Source organism: Egretta garzetta, unplaced genomic scaffold, assembly GCF_000687185.1.
Source record: "Egretta garzetta isolate BGI_Z169 unplaced genomic scaffold, ASM68718v1 scaffold258, whole genome shotgun sequence".
In the NCBI taxonomy this organism is placed as follows: Eukaryota; Metazoa; Chordata; class Aves; order Pelecaniformes; family Ardeidae; genus Egretta; species Egretta garzetta.
The window spans coordinates 143,505-164,612 of record NW_009260413.1 but is presented as its reverse complement, the minus strand read 5'-3'; the positions used below and the strand labels follow the sequence as shown (position 1 = coordinate 164,612).

At 42.1% G+C, this 21,108-nt stretch overlaps 1 protein-coding gene across 1 annotated transcript in view; it reads left to right on the top strand.

Moving 5' to 3' along the window:
• RNF150 (ring finger protein 150) overlaps positions 1-21,108 on the top strand; it is a 58,917-nt gene that overhangs the window by 10,507 nt on the left and 27,302 nt on the right. Inside the window, exons 2-5 of the mRNA XM_009643651.1 lie at positions 183-433; positions 7,433-7,504; positions 7,919-8,001; positions 15,809-15,905. Coding sequence (XP_009641946.1) covers positions 183-433; positions 7,433-7,504; positions 7,919-8,001; positions 15,809-15,905 — 503 coding nt within the window. The remainder of the gene's footprint in view (positions 1-182; positions 434-7,432; positions 7,505-7,918; positions 8,002-15,808; positions 15,906-21,108) is intronic.

The window sequence follows — 21,108 nt, the reverse complement described above, 5'->3', positions numbered from 1 at the left end:
TTCTTTCTTTTTTTCCACAGGCATCGGCAGAATCATCTTTCGTCCTCGGCTCGGGCGGGAGTTTTTTTTTTTTTTTTTTTTTTTTTTTTTTTTGCCTTGACACATCCTCTTATCATTTTATTACATGGCAATCACATGTTTTACTTAAGGTTTTTTTCCTCTCTCTCCTGTCTGATTGATAGGCCTAGAAGATGTTGTAGCAATAATGATTCCTGAACCCAAAGGAAAAGAGATAGTGAGCCTCCTGGAGAGGAACATTACTGTGATGATGTACATAACTATCGGGACACGCAACCTGCAGAAGTACGTCAGCCGGACCTCTGTGGTGTTCGTCTCCATCTCCTTCATTGTGCTGATGATCATCTCGCTGGCGTGGCTGGTCTTCTACTACATCCAGCGATTCCGCTACGCAAATGCCAGAGACAGAAATCAGGTGAGCGGTGCCGGAATGGCTGTTTGTGTTTCCAAAAAATCACCATGGGATTCAGCTTAAAAGTAAAATTTGAGGAAACTGTGAATGTGTGGTAAAACAAAACAAAATAAAAAAACCCAAGAAAGTAAAAAGAATGGGGATATAAAAATGCCTGTATTTGGGAAAAGCCAAGACTTCTGTCAATATAGATGGAATTCAGGATAAAATGAAATTAATAAATATACGCTATATTTATTATGGGGTTTTTCCCCTGTGCAAAACACAGAAAAAAATAGACAGAAAGTTGATAATTTTCATTAGCAAAAAGATGGCCTTGGACAGGCAAATGACGTAGAAACGTATATAACTAATGACCCTCGAGATCAAAATGATGAGTAAAATATAGTGAGTCTGTGTGTGAAACAAGGCTTCACTATAAGTGAAGACTTAAGAGAAAGTGTTTCATTTTAATACTACTTTGGAAGGGTCTTGGACTTGAAAGGCAAGCATGTCTCTCTTCATTTGGCAATGATCACTGAATGTGTAAGTGCTGTAGTGATAGCCACCATTATTATTATTAAACCATTGCTTTTGGTTTTGGCATCTTGTCCAAACCCCCTGAAAGAGATACAAAACCTGCAGAGCTGGAGAGAAGTCAGTAGCAGTGGGAATGAGCCCTAGGTCCCAAGGCCCTCTGGATTTATAAAGCACTGTGCATCTTTATGGTAGTTCAGCAGTGAATAATAATAGCAATTGCAATAATAAATCTAATCTTTTCTTGTCTGGATGCAACTATCTCAGCATCAGCAGAACTGTGAAGCTGAGGCTTCTACATTTCATTCTAATGGTACAGTAGAAAAGGTTATCAATGTATAAAATCTGAGGAGATAACCATTATACTGCAGGGGAAAAAAAAAAAGCCTGGTAATTCAGAGATGTTTCTGGACCCTTCATAAGTTACTGTTGGGGGCAGGGGGAGAGTTGCCTTGCTTGCTCTGCGGAAAAAGTAAAACTGAGTATTAATAATCATCTTGTAGAGAAAAGTACTGCCTGTACGGCGCACTTAATGTACACTGTACAGTATACTTAACGTATAGGGATCCCTCCCCCATTGAAATTCAGGCATCCTCTGAGATACAGAGCAGCTGCTCTGTATTTACAGACAGAAAGAATATATTTTCCTTTTAAATATACAGTATGAAATTTTGGATAGCAAGAATGAGACTATCCCAGCTGGAATTTGAACATCACTGGCAGCAGATCTGCTGTGACTGTAACGGCTGTGATAATTTTTAGATGCTTTGGCTACAAAAGCACATGTGTGCCTAATTTATGTATGTGAGTACCGTAAGCGTGCTTTCAATCAAGTAATTATACAGGCAGATTAGCAGTGTAAATAGGCATACATAAATATGAAACCCAGCAAAATAAGGAGCTCATTCAGGTACTCTGCTATAGTTTGGAACTGATAGGTTTATATATTCAAGGAGACTTCAGTATTTTCTTTCCACAGTTTGAACAAGACGAACATGTGCACAAGCAGTTGTCCTGTGCAGAGGTTTTAATAACTTTGTTGTTATACTAGTTCTGTTCTTCAGCAGAATAAGAAAGCATGGCCTCCTAAGCAATTATTTATTACTAATTTTTTGCCAAAGCTGTAGTAATGATATGGGGCAAACTAGAATTTCTTCGTGTACTTTCTTCATCCAGTTTTACCGGGCATCTCCTTGAATCTCTTTATTAGCAATTTGCCTGTGTATCACTACCATTTTTCATATGAAAAGCTCGACCATTTTTATTAATGAGTTGCTGTGGTTTGGGGTTTTTTTTCCTCTTTTAGTCCTAGCTATGGCATATAATGATGTAGGTAGTTCAGAAGAGCTCAGCTTGCTCTTGCCCTTTCCAGAAAGGTTCCTCTCTGTTTCCCCTGAAGTTCTGCTTGTTTGGTTTTTTTTTCTTTGATGCATTTTCTTGTAGCACAAGGATGGGATCACAAAGTTCCATGTTAATGTCTTGGATATTCAGATGTATGCAAGAAAGATTGTTTCTGTTGCTTTGCTGGAGCAAGATTCTTTTGCCATTGCGCTCAAAAGCTTTTGCCATTGTAACTGTCTGTATGAAGGTATTGTGCTTACTTGTTGGAAAGCCTTGCATGTGTTGTAAGCACCGTCATTGCTGGCCAGCTTTAGGAAAGATGCTTCCTTCTATTTGTACTTGATGTACGCAGGCTAAAGTTTATCTAAAGTTTGAAATGTTTGGATAAATAGAGCATCAGATGAAGGGGGAGCCAGCTGGCTTATTCAGAGAAAGTTCTGCTATACCCTGCAATGCAATAAATTCTAACTGCACAGACTGTCTGCCCTGTTCTGAAAGTGCAAAAAACTGCAACTCATTTATTAGACTTCAATTAAAATTAAAAATTAAAATTAAAAAAAAAAGTCTGAAAAGCTTGAATTCATTTTGACACCTGAAAAAGCCATTATCTCCAGACAGAAGGGGTGTTGCACTGATTTCTGAACGTCTTGGCCACTCCAAGTCTTCCTAAGTCATCTTCCATTTTGCCTCTTCCAAGCTGACCCATTGCAACTATGTCTTCCTTTCATGAAAAACACGTGTCTCTTTTTGTCAAGCTCCATAATGACCTTTGCCTCCTTGTCCTCTTTTATATGGTGACCCGCCTTTCCAAGCCCACTTCCCTTCTCGCACACAGCATAAGCTGCTGATTCAGCAGTGAACCCAAAAGGAACTGATTTAATTATCCATCAAGAAAGCAACGAGTCTAGCTAGTGAGAGAGGCGGCTAGAAAGTCTGAATAATCTCATGGAATCGTTTCCCATGACTCCCCAGTGAGATGAAACCTGGATGTACAGCATGTACATCTTCAGCCACCACTCCTCCTCGCCATGTGTGCAAAATCCAGGTTCATGTGCCAGAAGAAGGACACAGCTCACCCCAGTTACGTGCCTGATTTTGATGAGCGGAGAATTGGGACTTTGAGGATTATTGCTGAATGCCCTTGCCTATTCATCCCAACTTGGCTGGGAATTAATGCAGCAGAGCACAAAACTCTTCCATTATGGGTTTGTGCCCCTGCAGCCAGGGTGTCAGCTACAAAAATGATTAGATTTCAATTTTGAGTTTAATACATTTAGTTTTTAAGAGTCTCTCTAGCACAGAGAACTGTACAGTACATGTGGAAGTAGAAGATAGGTAGTAATATTCACATGGATGAAAATCCAAGGCTGCCTCTTTTTTCCCACCTAAGAAGATGTCCAAGAAGTAGGTGCTTGTCCTGGTGATACACCCTTTTGGCCTGAAGAGGATAAATTTGTGTAAGGAAAGCATTTGTGTAAGGCTTCTTCTGCGGCTTGTTCCTGGAGCCCTCCTGAAGATAAGAGAGTTTCTCTGTGAAAGACTGTGGGGAATTGCTTGCATCAAGAGACATCAGGTTGCAGAGCTAACTGAAAGCAGTTTGGAATTACATGCAAAGTCCTGGAGGTAATTCAGCAAAATGTGTCTTGCTGTCTCAGCCCTGTAACAGCCAGGGCACAGGCTTAAAAAAAAAACAAACCAAAAAGAAAACCCCAAACCCAAAAAACCCACACACCCCAAAAAAACTCCAAAACCCCTGTCAGCATGTCAGATTTCATATTTCACCAATAATAGTAGAGTTCTCTTTGTTGTCTGTGAGACATGAGATGGGAAGATGGCGATGGGGATGATGTTTGAGTGCCAGACCTGTTGATCCTATTTCTTCCATGTCATTTCTTCCCATTGGTTTCTTGTTAAGAAGACGTTTTCCGTAAAGTAATTTTGAAACCAGGTGGGCTGTGTGAGTTTTGTAGGACAGTGAAAGCCAAAGCAGATGGTGATCACACTTGGGGCTGAGGAGGGTCCTGTGCGTCCTGGGTTAATCTCCAGTGAAGGATCTGCTTTAGTATGTGACTGGCAGCAGTATGTGGAGGGTCAAGCAATTATTTGAGAAGGAAGACTGCTGGCTGTGGCTTTGAATTAGAGTTTGGGGCCATTGAATAGAGACATCAATTTTTGAAGCAGTTTTAGGAAGATGTTTCCCAGGATGGAGTCCACAAACTTTATCTGTGGTACAGGAGATGTCTCTGATACCTTCTCCTGATGGTGCCCTTCATCCTGTGCAAGCCATGAGGCGATCTCCTCCCTGCAAAGGTGAGGGTTCAGTAAGGCCATTAAGAGAGAAGCACTCACCATAATTTCTCTTCCACAGCATCTATGGTCATTTACTTCCTTGGGAACAGACAAGTGATGCTTTCCATGCTACCGTCCTTTCTTTTGAACTAGTATCGCCATCGCCACAAGACCACTGCGTCTGATATGCTTAACTCCTTCCAGTCCAGTACTGAATGTTGCAGCCTTGCTAATGAGATTATGAGATTTATGACTCTAAATCTCTAAGCCTCACTTTAAACCCGTAAACTATTCTAATGCCTCTTATCTTTTAGGGGAAATCATTGGTTAGCGATAGCATGCTTTTTGTTTAAATGGAAGAATCCTTTGAAAGTGTAACTTTACTCCAAGATATTCTTGTTCTTTCAAAACCTAAATTATTCTCATTTGCATGTAAGTCATGAACTTGTCTATTTAAGATAGATAAGAGAAAGCAAACATAAAAACAAGCAGATCAAAGATGTACATGAGTCTTTAATCTTGTCCTTTCCCCTTGAAGAACGTGCAAAAAAGAACTGAGACATTTCATTAGTTTAAGTAATAATAATGATAAAAAGGAATCACAAGCAATTCCTGAAGCAGGACATAATGTCTCTTGTCTTGCTGTATGTTATCAGTCTGTGTTTGATTTACAATAAAGAAACAAATAGCTGGCAAGAAATGTTTCCCACTCATCATCTGATCCCTTTATTTAAGGGAGACTGTGGGAAAAATATACCACAGAAAAGACATTGTATAACTACAAGATACTCCCTCACATGTAATTATGAGTTATTCTGGAAAGCTCGTATGTAAATCCCATGTGATAGCCAAGATAATTTTCACCTCTTTAGCAAGATCTGAAATTGCTCTCTCCTTGCAGTATTGCATGCATTTTGTCGGTCTTCCATGTCTTTCCAATCCAGTAAGCTTACTCTCTAAATTTAATTCAGTGATTTTAATTAAATATGGAGAACAAAGTGGTAATTTATTAATTGTATCTGTATGGTGATTACCTCTCAATTTACAAACTACATCCAGCTTCCTTCCATTTTTGGCTTCATGCTCTCACCCCCTTCCAGCTGGAAACCCTTCCCGCTGACAGACCCCTCTGAACTCCGGCACAGGCGGTGCTCCCAGCCCGAAAAGTTGAATGTCTTCGGAGTCACCAAAACTCCCAAGGCTTCCTCCTATCTAACAAGACGTGGCTGGAAACCTGGATGGGGGAGGGGAGGTGAAGAGAAGAGTTTAAGTCATTTACTGGTGGCAAATGGGGATGCACTGTATGATGAACTGTTATAAAACCGACAAGAAGACATTGGAGTAGGTCTTGCTGCATGAAACTGTATGAGGAAGGGCATGAAAAAACGGGAGAGGGTCCAGAGAAGGGTCACCAGTATGGTCTTGGGGACAGGAGCACACAACATGTGAGGAGAGGCAGAGGGAACTCGGCTTGCTGAGCCAGGAGGGGAGCGGAGGAGGAGGAGGAAGGGCTCTGCTTGCAGCCTTCAGCTGCATAACGGGTGGTTGGAGACGAGGCAGTCAGACTCCTCTCAGAGGTGCACAGAGAGAGGGCAAGGGTAATGGTCACAAATTACAAGGGAAATTCCATTTGTATGTTTTTCTTTTAAAAAAAAAAAAAAAAAAGAGACACTGTGGGAGTGGTTAAGCACTGGAACAAATTACAAATTATCCACGGAGGTTGTGAAATCTCCCTTCCTGGAGATGTTCAAAACTTGACTGGACACAGCTCTGACTTTTGAAGTTGACCCAGCCTTGAGCAGGGGGTGGGAATACATGACCTCTCACAGACCTTTCCAGCCTGTGAGTCTGCCTCCAGATCGCCTCGCTGTTGGGTTAGCCCAAGTGAGCAGCCAAGTCCCTGGGGCACTGGTACAGGCACAAGCTCAATGGCACAGGGTGCAGAGGCAGCTCTGCTGAGCAGCGATTGCATGAGCTGCCCCGTAATGTTCTCAGCCCCTTATGAGAGGCAGGCATCTCCATCTTCAGCGTTTGAGAACAGGCTGTTTTGCATCAGGCTGCTATTATATACCTCAATCCTGAGTGGCTGTGACCCTGCCAGCACAGTAACAGTGTTTTGGAAACATGGGAGAACAGTCAGAAACATCACATGGTAAGCAATTCATGGTCCATTGGAGGGAAAGATAGAAAGGCAAAGAACAAGCAAATGATTTTGTATGGATAGGATGTTACTGCAGGACTATATAGTGCTTTGCCGGTAAAAAACTGCAGATGCTTCCACCTCGTTTTTATACCTTGCAATGCTCCTATAAGGTAGAGAGAAGATTATTCATGTTTTTCATGGTTAACAAATTAACAGCTCGCTTTCAGCACTTATATCTTGCTGAAGATCATGAACTAGTTCTGGAGCAACGTAAGAATAAAGACCTTCTGCATCTTAAGTCCATCTCTGCTCACAAGTCCAGGCCTCATTTAATAATGTATTTTTTACAAGTGTCATTAAAAAAAGAGAGGGGAGAAGTGGGATACCCGAATAGTGGACTTGTTACACACCTGCTACTCACTGGAATAGTCAAGGTGCTGTAGTGTAGCATCGTGATGGGCTCACATGCAGTCTCCACTGGAACTCCATTACAGTAGCTTTGCCTCATCGGCCATGGGTTACCAGCCAGGCTAGAATACCAACTGTGCCCTTACTGTGAATAACAGCACGACTGACCTCATCTGTTTATATTTATACAGTGCTATCCTGTTTCATGTACAGTCACTTCAGGTTATTAAGTAGCCTAGGGAGAAAAGGTGATGATTTCTGCATGAAGAGATACTTTTTGCTTAAGAGCAAATTTTGTATTACAGCGCCGACTTGGAGATGCTGCAAAGAAAGCAATCAGCAAGCTGCAAGTCAGAACAATCAGGAAAGGTGATAAGGTAATTTTTCAAATTGCTCATTACCAAATGAAACCCTGTGCTGAGGATTCCTGTAGACCACTGGGACAGTGAGGCAGAACGGAAATGGCAATTGCTTATTTAACTACTATGTGTTCTTCAGGCAGGGGAGGAATACTGGTAAGCAATTTATGGAATGGAGTAGAGAGAGAAGGTGATTCTGTGAAGATGCAGAAAATCCTGGGAGTTAAACCCTGCTAACTAAATCTGCATGCTTCCCAGGGCAAGTTTCCAACTGGAAACGTGTTGAAAAGTCTGACTTGCTTGTCTTGAAATGCATTATTGGATTTGTAGCATGCATCAGTGATGGGTTTACGTTGTCACGTAGGCTCTTGTATGAAGAGGTTAGCTGACAAAATCAAAAAATGAAAATGATGAATGTTCTCTCTCCTGTAGGAAACTGAGCCAGACTTTGATAACTGTGCTGTTTGTATTGAAGGCTACAAGCCCAATGATGTTGTCAGAATTTTGCCTTGCAGGTAAGTTGAAGGTTGAAGGTGGTTTTAGCTCTGATAGTCTCTCTACTTCAAGACAGGCTCTGTTCTCACAGTATCACTCTGATGAGATTGCCTGAGAGCTTGGGGATGGAAGGGTGAGTTTATCATTTTGATTTATTCAAAATCTGTTCTGTAAAGATATCTGAAATGCCTCTTTGTTCGACTTGAAGTGAAAGTAGTATTAATGGTGGTGAGACCCTGAGTTTAGCATGATAGTCAGAAATTTCATCTGATTTGGACCTATTACAGTCTTCAGTAGGATTTTTAAACTGAAGGTTTTGATTCCTCTGTTTTGCTCGCTGGTTTTAGATCAGTCCAGAATAACTCCCTTAGAAGAATTTGCCACTGATTTCAAGGAGTGCCCTGGGCACAGCAGCCAGAGATAGAGCAGGTTCCTGCTCCCCGTGGAGCCACTTCTTTCGCTGTCCTGGGCCACATCCAGATGCTGAGAAAGGGATGACTTCTATCAAAAAACAAAACAAAACAAAACAAAAACCAGCCATAAAAGAGATATGCTGAGTAGAAACAGTAAAACAAAAAGGGAATGTGACAAAGATTGCATTTTCTATTGCTGTCATGAAAATATTCTCGGGCATGTGGGACATGGAGGTGACAAGAAGAGCTTTTGGGCTTGTTCCTTCTCTTCTCTTCCCCTTGTGTGAATGTGCCCTGTGCAGGACATACACTCGCAGTGATGTGGCACAGGAGTGCAGCCTCTTGCCACCCATAACAAGTGTATTCATTTCTCTGTGCCATTGTGTTGTCATCTGTGAAGTGTTAGATAATGAAGGATTTCTCTAAGGAAATCACTTTCTTAGGAAATTTCCTAGGAACAGTGGTTCCCCTAGGAGAACAAGATCAAGTGGTTGATTTCCCTAGAAATAGGAATCTCAAGTGCTGTACAAACAGAGCAGATATTTTTTTTTTTTTAAAGTTTCTTTCCTCTCCTGCAGACATGTTCACTGGCTTGAGAAACTGAAATATTTGTTTCTTTTCTTGCGATGTTGTTCCCTAGTAGATATTTGTTACAAGCTGTCCATTTCTGTTCATTCATGTGACTCATTAAATCTGTTTACTGCCATCACTAAATGGCAAACAAAAAGCAACAGATTAATCATAAATTTGACCTACTGTAAATCCCCCACAGTGACAAATTGCCTGTGAACTCTCTCTTTTTTTCTACAAACAGACACAAGTGCATCACTTCATGAAGCAGATATACAGAAAAATGAGAAATTACCAGAAAATGCGGACCTTGGTTTGACATCAAGCCTGTTTTCACAGAAGCATAATAATGCTTGGAAATTTTGCATGATAGAGGCAGGCCGTTTTTAGGGGTAGCTATACAACAGCAAAAAAATATGTCTAAGCTCTAGCTTTCACTTGTGCCTTGCCTCGTAATTCAATGAGGCTCCAGTCAGACTTCGTCATCCACCGTGTTGAGTCAAGCAGCATGAATGGGAAACGCATAGTTACCAGGTGATGCTCAGTTCTTGGCTGGCTTAAAAGGTCGCCTAGAAAATGACTCATGCTAAAAGGTTAGCGGCAGCAGAACTGTCTTGTAAAATACTCACAGTTTGAGCCTCAGCAGTTTTGAATTATAAAAACTCAAGCAGCTGCCTCACAAACCCTGGCAATCCTGCTACACAAAATTGTGAGAGCAGGATTTTATGCATTCGCATGGGTTTGGACTTCCAAAACAGGAAATGGTAGTCATGATTCTTTCTGCTGTTGTCAGTCTCATCTCCTCATCCAGAGGAAAAAAAAAAAAAAAGTGGATTAATTTCTGTCTCTGTTAAGTGAGTAGGAAGAGTGTTACATCTTGATAAAGACCTAGGTTTCTTCCTCCAGCATTCTCAGTTAAACTGTGTGCAGTTTCTAGTATGGGAGCCTCATTAGACTGCTGTTTAATCAGAGGCTGGCATTTCACCAAGCCTTAGAGAAGCCAGCACCGTATTACACCAGTGCTGGCTGACCTTAGTGTTTCTATCCAGGAGGTGCTCAAGATGTAGAACCTTTTACCTGCAAAGCTAAATCCGCCCCAAGAGCTGCACGTGAAAGATGCTGCTTGGTACTGCAGGCAGTACTGGGGCCACACACGGCCAGCAGGCATGCTCTGTATAAAGCCCTGTGTACCCTGAGATTTCTTTTTAAGGCTCATGAAGCCTGAATCTCCTAAGAAATTGGTACCAATAACCCACCAGCCAGTATTGCAGTGGATGAGCTCTGAAGTTACATAGATATGAGTTTGCCAGTACTTATGCTGCTTCCTCAAATGTCCTCTCCTTTCTCTTGGCAGGGAGCAGGCACTGGGATAGCCTGTTGTTATGTATCCCACTCCGGAGAGCTAAGGAGGAGAATTCCAGTTAACTTGTGCTTCTTCCTCTCTGTCCTCTTTAGCCAGCTCCCACAACCGACTGTATGAATAAACTTCACTCTGCAGAGTGTATTAAATAAATAAGGACTGACACTTGATGAAAAAAAAAAAAAAGTGTTGGCTTGCAGCTGGTTTTATGTTTAATGGTAGCAAGCGTCACTGAAGTTATCTTTGAGGGCACTGACACAACATCACATGTGACCAAGTTCATTGTTCCCAGAGTGACATCTCTTGTCATAGCCCTAGTTCCTTCTGCTTGTCCTCCATCTCTAGGTTCAAAACGCCTTCATCTTTTCTGCTCTGGCTTTGGGGAAGTTACTGGTGCTGCTGCTGCCTTTGTGTCCCTTTTACTACACTTTTACTAACTTTACTAAACTTCTACAGAGAGGCAAGATGGTTCTTTCAACCTTGTCGCTACTAAGTTCTTCATAAGCTCTTTTTTTGGTTGTTTCATTTCACCAGTAAATGCGTTTTCTGACCCCATTCCAGCTCATTCCCTTCCCCTGAACCTTCACTGCATGACCAACTGTGATCTCAGAGACTGCTTCACTCCTCCTTTCTCTTTTTATTAGCTTCCTGTGAAAATTACTTCATCACACATGTTCTTCCCTTTGATTCCTTCCTCTCACCCTCATCATCTTCTTTTGCCCTTCCTTCTTCCTCAGAAATAAACAACTAATGTCATACATACACCCCCAAAAGCCCAAAACTTCTCATTAGATACTGCAGTGCTGCTCAGTCTCTCACCTGCCTCAGCCCCATGTCTAATCCAGGTGACTGATGCTCTTCCTCGGGGTCCCTAGGGACGTACCTCTCCTTCTGCTTTTGCCTCCTTTTCTCATGCTTTTCTTCTGAGAAAAATTTCATGACTGCTATGTTTGTTTGTGTGCAGTTTGGAAAGTTGGGACTAGGAATAGAAGGTGGGAGGAGAACAGTTTCCCTCAACCTGGAAACAAAGCTTCTTGAAGTTATTGGCAAGCTGAAAGCTTTACAGTAGTTTTACAGCAATGAAATTATCATTATAATTCTGGGCTGAGCCTGAAATGAATTTTTTTTTCTCATATGATTAAAATTCCATCTTTAAAGAAAACGTAAGTACATTTCAAACAAAAGTGATCTCCAGTTAAAAAACATGAAGTGCTATTAGGATAGCAGTAAATTAAATGCCCTGGGATTTTGAGGTTCTCTTTCCTTCTCTGTGCTCTGGGAGCTTTACACAGCCACATGCAGTCGCAGAAGAGAGCAGGAGGGATCCCGGGAGGCCGCCGCCTCTGGAACGGCACAGGGACACTGGCCGTGCGCGTGTCATTCTTGGGAGGTTTTTTCCAACACATTCTGCAGTCTCCCGGGATGAAGACTCTGCAAATTCCCCTGATAATTTATTGCAGTGCTTTGCTACCCTGGCTGTGGTGAAGCTTTTCCTGTTGTGCAACCTGGATCTCACTTGCTGCGGTTTAAACACATCATTGTGTCTTTTATCCCTAGGAGAGGTGAATAACAGTTGTTTCCTTTCTCCTTATGGAAGCCTTTGTTTTGTATGAGGATTGTTACAACATCTCCTCTCTCGCCTTCCTCTCTTGCAACTAATCAATTACAGTTCTTTTGAGAAACTTTTCAGCCCATCCAAGTGAACATAGTTTTGCAATGCATGTGGTTGCACACAATAGAAAAAAACCCTTTCTTTTTCTAGCTCTGACTCTGATTTTTTTCAAAGCCATGTCCCGAGCCTGTGCTTGAAACATCTCTCTTGTGTCTCCCTGTATGGGTCATTACTTCTGAACTCATCCATGATGCCTCTACCCTCTCTTTCCTTTTAAAACTTGCATCAGTCAAAACTGCAGAGGGAGAGGGATTTTTGTTGCAGTTGATCTTTTTACATCTTTGTCTTGCCATATGACAGTGAAATCTGGCAGTTGCTCTCTCATCTTACTTTGTGCTGACCCTCGTTTTGCCTGAATTTGGATGATAAACTTACCAGGACGTCAAACAATTCACGATTTGTTGCTTATGCATGTATATAATGCTGTAGCTAATAACGAATAAAATAAACTTTCAAATCCTAATCTGCAAAGCCTGCCACCTCACTTCTCTGCACAAATATTTATGTGTTCAAAAATAGATATTATCAGCGCTCCAATTCTAGAATGCGGTACCAAAATTTAAAAGTGCAAATCTTTATCTGATTTTCAGTAGCATCCCATTTTTTCTGTAGATTTCTGTCAAATAATCAAGTTCCTTCTGTTGTACATATTAAATCTGAAATTAATAGAGCCATAATGCACTGTGCTATTTAGTATTGAGAAGTGCAAAGTGAAATGATCTGTCATGTATTTAAATTACTCTGCATTGGTAGGATTTCTTTTAGAATATTGTTTTCTGAAGCCAACTTTAGGAACACTAAACTTCATTTTTTAAAGTCTTTAAGGCATGGAAGTTGCAAGCTTTTGGTGATTAACAAACATTATGAAATGCTGTAATATGAACCACAGCTTGACTGAGCCTTGCAAAGCTTGAACCTGAAAACAAAAGGAGCCTATGGCAAAATGGCTTGACAGAAGTTATGTATTTTTTTATCCAAAATGGATTTTGGAAATCTGGTTTTTTTCAAGAGAATAATAAATATCTCAGATTTTGTAAATGTACTGATTATTTTGGCACAAATATGCTTCAGATGTTTGCAGTTAAACATACTTGTTTGAGTATATAAAGAAAACCGATCACTAACAAGAATTTCATAGTTATTTCAAATAGCTGCAAAGGAAGACACTGACTTTCAGTACCCTCCATGAATTAACACACCCAAGGAATTCTGTTGGTTAGGCTTCTAGTTGTAAAATTACGCATGCCTGAGGACTGTATCTCTATGCTTTCACTTATTCAGAACGCGTGCCTGATGATGTGCCCCTCCTGAGATAAAAGGAGGGAAGAGTTATGCAGGACAGAGACCAAAATTTGGTGCGTTGTGTTTTTACCCATCAAGTCTTGTTTGGAAGGAGGGTTGTGAACTTCAGTAGCCTTAGTGAAGTAGTGGTTTAAACTTCAAGTATCATGATACTTCATTTGTGTTAATCATGTTGACATACAGGATCAGATGAGGTCTGACAAAGTTTAGTATTGCAGCCAACTGATATAATTAGACTAGGTCAAACTTCCAAGAACAGATTTGCCCTTTCCCATAGTTGTGTGAAATCAGACCAAGTACAGGAATGTGATAATTTGCTATGTAGCTTTGTTTCATAAAGGACCCATTTCTTCTAGAATAAGTGAGAAAAAGCATAGCAGTGAAAAGAAGAAGATTCTGAGATTTCACACAGTTTTGGCTTTGAATGTCTAGTGTTATTTAGGGCTGAAGCCAGCTAGTAAGCCAGCCAGCCAGCTAGTATGTAGGCCGATACCGTGTTAGTAAGAGCCAGGGCTGCGAATCGATATTGGTGAAGGCGCACCTCAGTATCTGCCATAAAGCTGAAAGACCGCATGTACCTTATTGTGCGAGAGAGGCCATGACAGAAGGCAGCAGCCGGCCCATCCAGCTGAATATGTACCACTTAATGCTCCAAAATAATTTTAAAATATTGAAGTGATTCTGGCTTTCTCAGAGATTGCGTTTCCTCGTGGAGGCCGGTACGTGCCCTGCTCCCGACGGAGCCTTGGGCAGCCGTGAGCTGTGTCCACCTGTGGTTGCCTTGTGGGTTGGCGTGGCTGTGCTGTCCCAGCAATGCACGTGGGGCAGTGACAGCACAGGGAAACACGGGCTGAGGGCTGCTCAAATTAAGAGTTGAAGCAGAATGAAACATGATTTTCGGGCTCTGCCAAGTAAAATGTGGGGCACCTGTTGCAAGTCTTAGAAAGAAAACCTAGAGCCAATCTATATGGTGTTTCAAAACAAGCAAATGAGTCTTAGTTTGCACCTTTTGGAGCAAGACTGTGTATGTATATTGAGCCTCATCTTTCAGAATAAAATAGAATCATGGAATACCAGGTTGGAAGGGACCTCAAGGATCATCTGGTCCAACCTTTCTAGGCAAGAGCACAGTCTAGACAAGGTGGCCCAGCACCCTGTCCAGCTGTATCTTAAAAGTGTCCAGTGTAGCGGACTCAGCCACATCCCTGGGGGGTTTATTCCAATGATTGACTGTTCTCATTGTGAAAAATTTCCTTCTCATGTCCAATCAGAATCTCCCCAAAAGCAACTTGTATCCATTCCCCCTTGTCCTCTCCACGTGAGTCCTTGTGAAAAGGGAGTGTCCATCTCCAGTCTCAAAATACCTTCTTTCAATTTTGCTTAAGTTGTTGTTATTGAGTTATATTAGGCAGTTGGACTAAGGCCCCTTCCAACTGAACTATTATATTCATTTAATTGATTAAAAAATATTTTTAGGAAGGCAAGTCAATTTTCAGTTTCCCACATGCCAGTGTAATTTCTGAGGCTATGTGCGTGATCGAAGACTTTCCTCCTTTTCTTCAGAAGAAGTGGGGCTGAACACACCTCACTGCCTTGGACTGAGCCCCGACTCATCTACTTGGCCTACTCAACAGCATTTCTTAAATCCCAATCCCCACATTCCTGCGGTTTATAATCTTTGTTCTCTGTAACCACAGGGTAACAGGATACGCTCGCAAGAGAAAATACAATCTGTCAGTCAGGTACACACACTGAATATCTCTATATTCAACCTCAGTTTGTGTCAGGTGAAGCTAGACAAGAAGCTTTCAGTTCCTCCACCTGGATAATGTCTAAGAAAAGTGGTCCCCAGCAGCCACAGGGCTCAGGTAGTTGCTTAGTGGTTGCTTCAGACCGAGCACAGGATTAGCAGCAACCCCTTCAGGGCTGGAATTTTTTAGGAGCTTACTCTGACGGGCAACTTCTAAAGAGCGGGAGATTCAGGGAGAATGTTTTAAAAATCATCATCCTGTTTTTTCAGTTTAAATTAAAAGCAGCATTTTTTTTTATTATTTTAATTCACTTTATTTCCTTATGCCTCCATCCTAAAAAATACCAGACCCCCAATGGCTTCACATTTAAATTATGTGTAATCAGGTTTGTCTGTAGAACCATCAAGAAATACTAATGTAATTTTTACCTCTACCAGCAAGCAGGTTTTGTTTACTGACAGCCTTTAACATTTAAATATGGGTTTTGCTGGTGCATTTTGTGTTTTTTTACTAATTCTCTAATTATGTACATGTTGTCTTCTCCAAACTCAGTTGAGCAACACTGTGCACGTGTGCTTGAGCTGCTGCAGAAACAATTTTAGTCTTGTGTGCATAGGATACAGTTTTGCAGTCCTTGAAGAAGTCCCAAGGCGCACAATTTGAAATACTCTCACTTTACTGAATTTAGAAGCATCTGGTATTAAGTGATAAATTGTGCTGTCGTGGATTTGAATTAAAATATCCTGGTTTTCATTGCAGGCATCTTTTCCACAAGTCCTGTGTAGACCCCTGGCTGCTAGACCATCGTACCTGCCCGATGTGCAAAATGAATATTCTAAAAGCCCTAGGGATCCCGGTAAGCACGTTGGAGAGCAGCTGGTCGGGGCAGAAGGGAAACACCAGCTACTTGGGTATATCCCTAGTCCTTTGCCAGTCTGTTCCCATCCTACTCTTCTTACTTCTACTTTATTTATTAAGGGGCGTACAAACTGAAATGTCTGACTCTACCTCTCTCCTGCACCCCACTTTCATTGGCAAGGAAGAGTGTGTGTTTAGGGATTGGGTGGGTGTTAGGATTTGTGTGTCTGTGGTTGCCTGCTTTGTGGAGCAGAGGATTGCTTACTGGTGTTTTGGTGGATTTGTACATCTTTCACATAGCTTTTAAAATGCAAACAGATCAGGACTGGATTTATTTTTTTAATCATTCTCTCAGTTCAAATCTCAAAGCAGAAGGTCTGCAAATAAAATTTTCCCTGCTATACTAGTAGAGGACAACTAATTGCTTATTCTGGGGAGCCAAATCTTTTTTCTGTCAGATTTCTCTTAAAGTCTCTCTGTAGCAAGCTCTGTACTCCTAATTCTAATTAGGGAGCATTTCTCCCAGTAACTAAGCATGTGGCGGACCACATGACATACAAGAGATTGTTAAACTCCTTGTTATTTGGAATATTCAGATGTGGTTAGAAGCAGCCAAAGCAATTGATCTTGTTAGGTTGCACATTTACATTCAGGTACTGCGCGTCCTGTCTGCCGTACAGTTTCCTAACCGCGGCTCTCACGGAGATCAGGGGCTTCACCAGGAAGAAGGGAGTCACCTTCTCACACCACGCCAGCCTTGCCGCCTGATAGTGAAGTTCAGTGCTGAAACACCACTGGTTGATGCATTAATAGGTGCTGTAAATATCCTCCCCAGTTACAGATGGTGACATGCCAGCTCCACATACAAAAGAGCTATATAAAGTAAAATGGTGCAGGTGAACGTATCAGGGGAGCTGATGCAGCCATTCCCCAAGAGTTCCTTTTCATGGAGAAGCATCTCTGCACCTAGGCTTAAATATAGAAATTTTTCCCCAGGTTCTGTGTCTCAGTTCACAGGCCTGCCAGGGAGCAGTTACCCAGGATTTTGGCACCTCTTCTCTGTACCCAGTCTGTTGTTCCATGGCTTTCTTCTGCACCATGCAGGACCACATGATTTCTGCTCTCACACGGGTCCATTCACATTTTTGCCCAAGCATTCCATTAACACACTCTTCATCCAGCTTTATAATCAGGGGATATAGGCAGATGAGACCTCCGCTTCTTGGAGGCCTGTGGTGAGATGTTAAGGTCTTTCCAGAAAGTTTAGTACCATTAGTATTTACATCCAGAGCGCTGCTCTCACTGACTTTGCTGACAGCTGCCGAAGGCTGAGCGTGTCCGCAGGCTGTCTAAGGCTGGGTACATCGAGGGGAAGGGAAAACATGCCCGGAGGCCATGTCTAAAGGTTTCGGTTTACATGACTGGCTTTTACTACATATGAACAGCTCTGTAGTGGCAGGTATAGAGCCTAATTGCCAGGAATAATTAAAAGCGCAGTTTCCTCAGCCATCATTTCTCTTCTCACAGCTCCCTGTCTCGTTCTCTCTGTACCACGTAGCAGAAGGGGGATCCATCCTGCTCCCCCCATTGAAAGCTTTCCACACAGAGCTTCTGTGGAAATCATTGTACTGGGCATGTAATTAAAGCTACTGCTGTAACCAACATAAACAACTGGGTCAAATTAAGATTTGAGAATCAGCCTCAGTGCTGGTCTGTCTCAGCACTAAAAATCAAACACTTGGATGTTAATGTTCCACTAGCAAAATTTGTTTAGAGGATTTTATTGTATGAATTTCTGTAAAAAAATTCCCTAGGTTGTTCTAAGACAACAAACTGGTTAGGTTCATGAAGGGAGAGCTGCATGCTAGAGCCTTACCCCTCGAGGTGGCTCACAGTAGGAGCTGTTGTCCGTGGGAACGGGGAGCAGATGGCAGCCTTCGTGCCAGGGGTTTCCTCTGGCTGCCAGCAGAGGAAGTGGGAGTCTAAGAGCTGGTAGCTTGGGGGTTAAAAATTCCTGTACTGCTATCAGTTGCTCTTCTTCCTCTGTTTTCTCTGCCTTCTTTTTCTAAAATATGTCTCAACTCCCGCTTCTCCTCTGTGTAACCCCTCCTGCCCAACCTTTATCCTTTTGAGCTCCTGCCCTGGTGTCACTGTTCATGCTCCCTCCTCAGCTCGCAGGACCCATTCTCCACCCGCACAGAATTTGGGCATCCTCACCCATCTTGCTGCCCAACACAGACTGAGGTGGGCATCAGCCCTGTGGGGTGCTTTCTGGTGCCGCCATGAGCTTGCAGGCACCACGCAAAGCCCTCATCTCTTTGGAGACTGTAGTTGTCGGTCCTGAATAAGCCACCAGTCTCTATCAGCACACATGAACTGGTATTTTCAGAGGCTCGTAACTTAGCCAGATGTGAGTCGACTTCTGTGGGAAAGGATATTTCCCTGGAAGAAGCTGTAAAGCTTTAGGGCTTCCCAGTGAGAGGTGGCAAATGTTTCTGTAGAGTGGATAAAGCAAAATGCCATTCCCTAACCACATTCTTGAGTCTTGCTGAGCCATCTTAGCTGAAATTTCCACACACAGAAAAGCAGCCTTAGGCAGGCAGCAGTTCCTGGTGGGAGACTTGAGCGTAAATTTGCCAAAGTCCTTTTGCAGGCTTTTACAATGGGAGGAATGAGGAAATCTTACCACAGGCAGGGCTAATATGGTTTTTTTTCCTGCCAGCTGCATGTTTGTCCTGTGGTTGTTATTAAAGAGCTGGCTGTGTGACTGTGGATATATTGTGCTTCGTTTAGCAGGAAGACTCAGGATTTTCCAGGAAATGAGTGGTTAAAACCCAAATGGCTAAATGCTTCGATTCAGTTCACATCTAAACTCTCCATTTGCTTTGTAACAGAGACTTCAAATATTATCTGCCCTAAAACCAGATTCCCCAGGCTGCCGTGAGGCACCAAAATGACTGCACTCGTTTTCACGGTAGCTGAGCACCCTCGCATCTCTGCTTCTCACTGTGGCTCTCTGCAGCTCCAGAGGATTATTAACTAACTATCTATCCGCAGACAGCTGGCGTAACCTTTTCCACTGTCTCTTTGCTGGTGGATCCAGCTCAGACTATACCTCTTTTGGCTGTAATATTTGAAGTGAATTATCAGTGAAGGTGTCTTTCACTTTCAGAGAGCTACATTGCTGTTGGGATGAGCATATCACATAAAATAGTTTCCCTCTGCTTCTCCCCCTTTTCTACAAATATCTGCTGGATATGCAGACAGCTGCATTTTTGGCAGCAGACTGGATGACTTGAAGCTATTCACTAAGAGCCTTAGCCAAGCCCTCAGAAGTCAATACAAAGCCTTCCCTTGACTTTAGTGGAATTGTGCCCTCAAAGCACTTACATGCAGGGAATGAGTGAAACCAATATAATTAAACTTAGAAAATGTATCTAGGTCACTCTGACAGCAAAAGCCATAATGTATTTTTTTCGATCAGTATTCCATATCATTAGTTTTATACTGTGCTGCTTAGTTTGGGGTATTTTTTCCAACAAAAATGAATCAGGAGTAAAGGCATTAATTATATCAAGCAATGCTGGTTTTGCATCTTTAATGTTTGGTTTGGCTTTCAATTATAATCCCCCATTTTTAAAGGTTTAAAAGTTAATGATAAAACCCCATTCTAGGAGTAACTGGAATCAGAGCAAAGGACAGACAACTGATCCTCTGAAAAAAATTTGAAATAGTTTTTCCTAGCGTAGAAAAGAAAAACCAGGCTTTTTCCTTTAAGATATACCACCTTCAAAGCCAAATTTCAGTTAAAAATGAAATTCTGAAAGCATTTGTTAGAACAGCTAAGGATGAGGGAAGGAGTGATGGAGCAAAGGAATAATTTTGGATCCAAGTCCTACAGATAAGTGATTGGCATTTCACTTAGAAAAGCACAGGTTCAATGAGTTTTATTAAAACTTGGTGTAGCTGAATGTGCCTTTATCCCAGTTCTGAGGAGCTCTCGCTGCTTGTGGATTAGGCAGCGACAATTCTAATTTTTATCCCAAACTTCAGTTTGTGGATACAAGTCACCTGAGGATTGTTTAAAATGCCTACCTTTTCCATTAGGAAAATTTGTGAAAAAAATATTTAGGAGGTGGCAACAGTCAGACAGGGAATGTATGGGAAAAGAGAAAACATGCTAAGTTCCCGGTTCTGCAAAAAATGTAAGCATATGGTAACCTTCCATGCCTGAGTTCAAAGGGATTACTCTTGTGCTTAAAGCTAAGCCTCTGTTTAAGTCTTTGCAGTATCATGTTTTGCTTAGTTTCTAGGTGCCTGCTAGAGATAGGCAGGCAGTGAGATTTTCAAAAATGCCTTAGCAAGTGAGACAACTAAGCGTAGCAAAAATCGGATCGACGGAGCAGACTACATCTCCTCTGACTTCAGCCATCCAGACGCTGGATTTCCAGTCCAGCAGCTGAAGCCCCACCTCTGCTTAGCGCTGGGCAGTGGGAAGGCAGAGGGGACAAGTCATACCACTTACCTTAGGGTGGGATGAATCAACACAGCAAAATATCATCTCAAACCATTGAAATTAGAGGAAACCTAAGTGACTGATCCAGATTAGCTGTCTGACTCCTAGACAAAAAAAATCAATGGGAACAACTTAACTTTATGTTTCCTAACTTAACAAGGTATCTGCGTGATTGCAGCTCAACCTTGCTATGTCCCTCTGTCATTTTGGAAGCTTTGCACCCTGACACACAGCATCCTCATATCTGAATTAGCCTTGGTTTTGTTACAATATGTTAAAATTTCAAAACCCAGTTCTTGAAATAGTTACGCAAACAATTTTTCTCCATGCCTTGGGGAGAACTAGACCTGGTTCTATGGGCAAATGGCACAAGAATCTGTTTCTTCATAGAGGAAAAAGAGCTTTTTTACTCATATGTTTGTCACCGATATTTATGCGGGGCTCCACAGAAGTCACTGCTGTATGAATGGGAGCATCAGGCTTATAACAGGCCCAGAGCAATCAAGGCTAGAAACTAGTCTGACTGCTTCAAGCGCCCAGCTTGGACATAGCGTCTCTGGACAAACAGTCCTCTTTGCCACCCCGTGCCCATGTGAAGTCTCAGTGCCCCTCATGAACAGGCGCTCAATGCTAAGGATACCGTGCAAGAGGTGGGCACCACAACCCCCTGTTGTTGTTTCCCTAC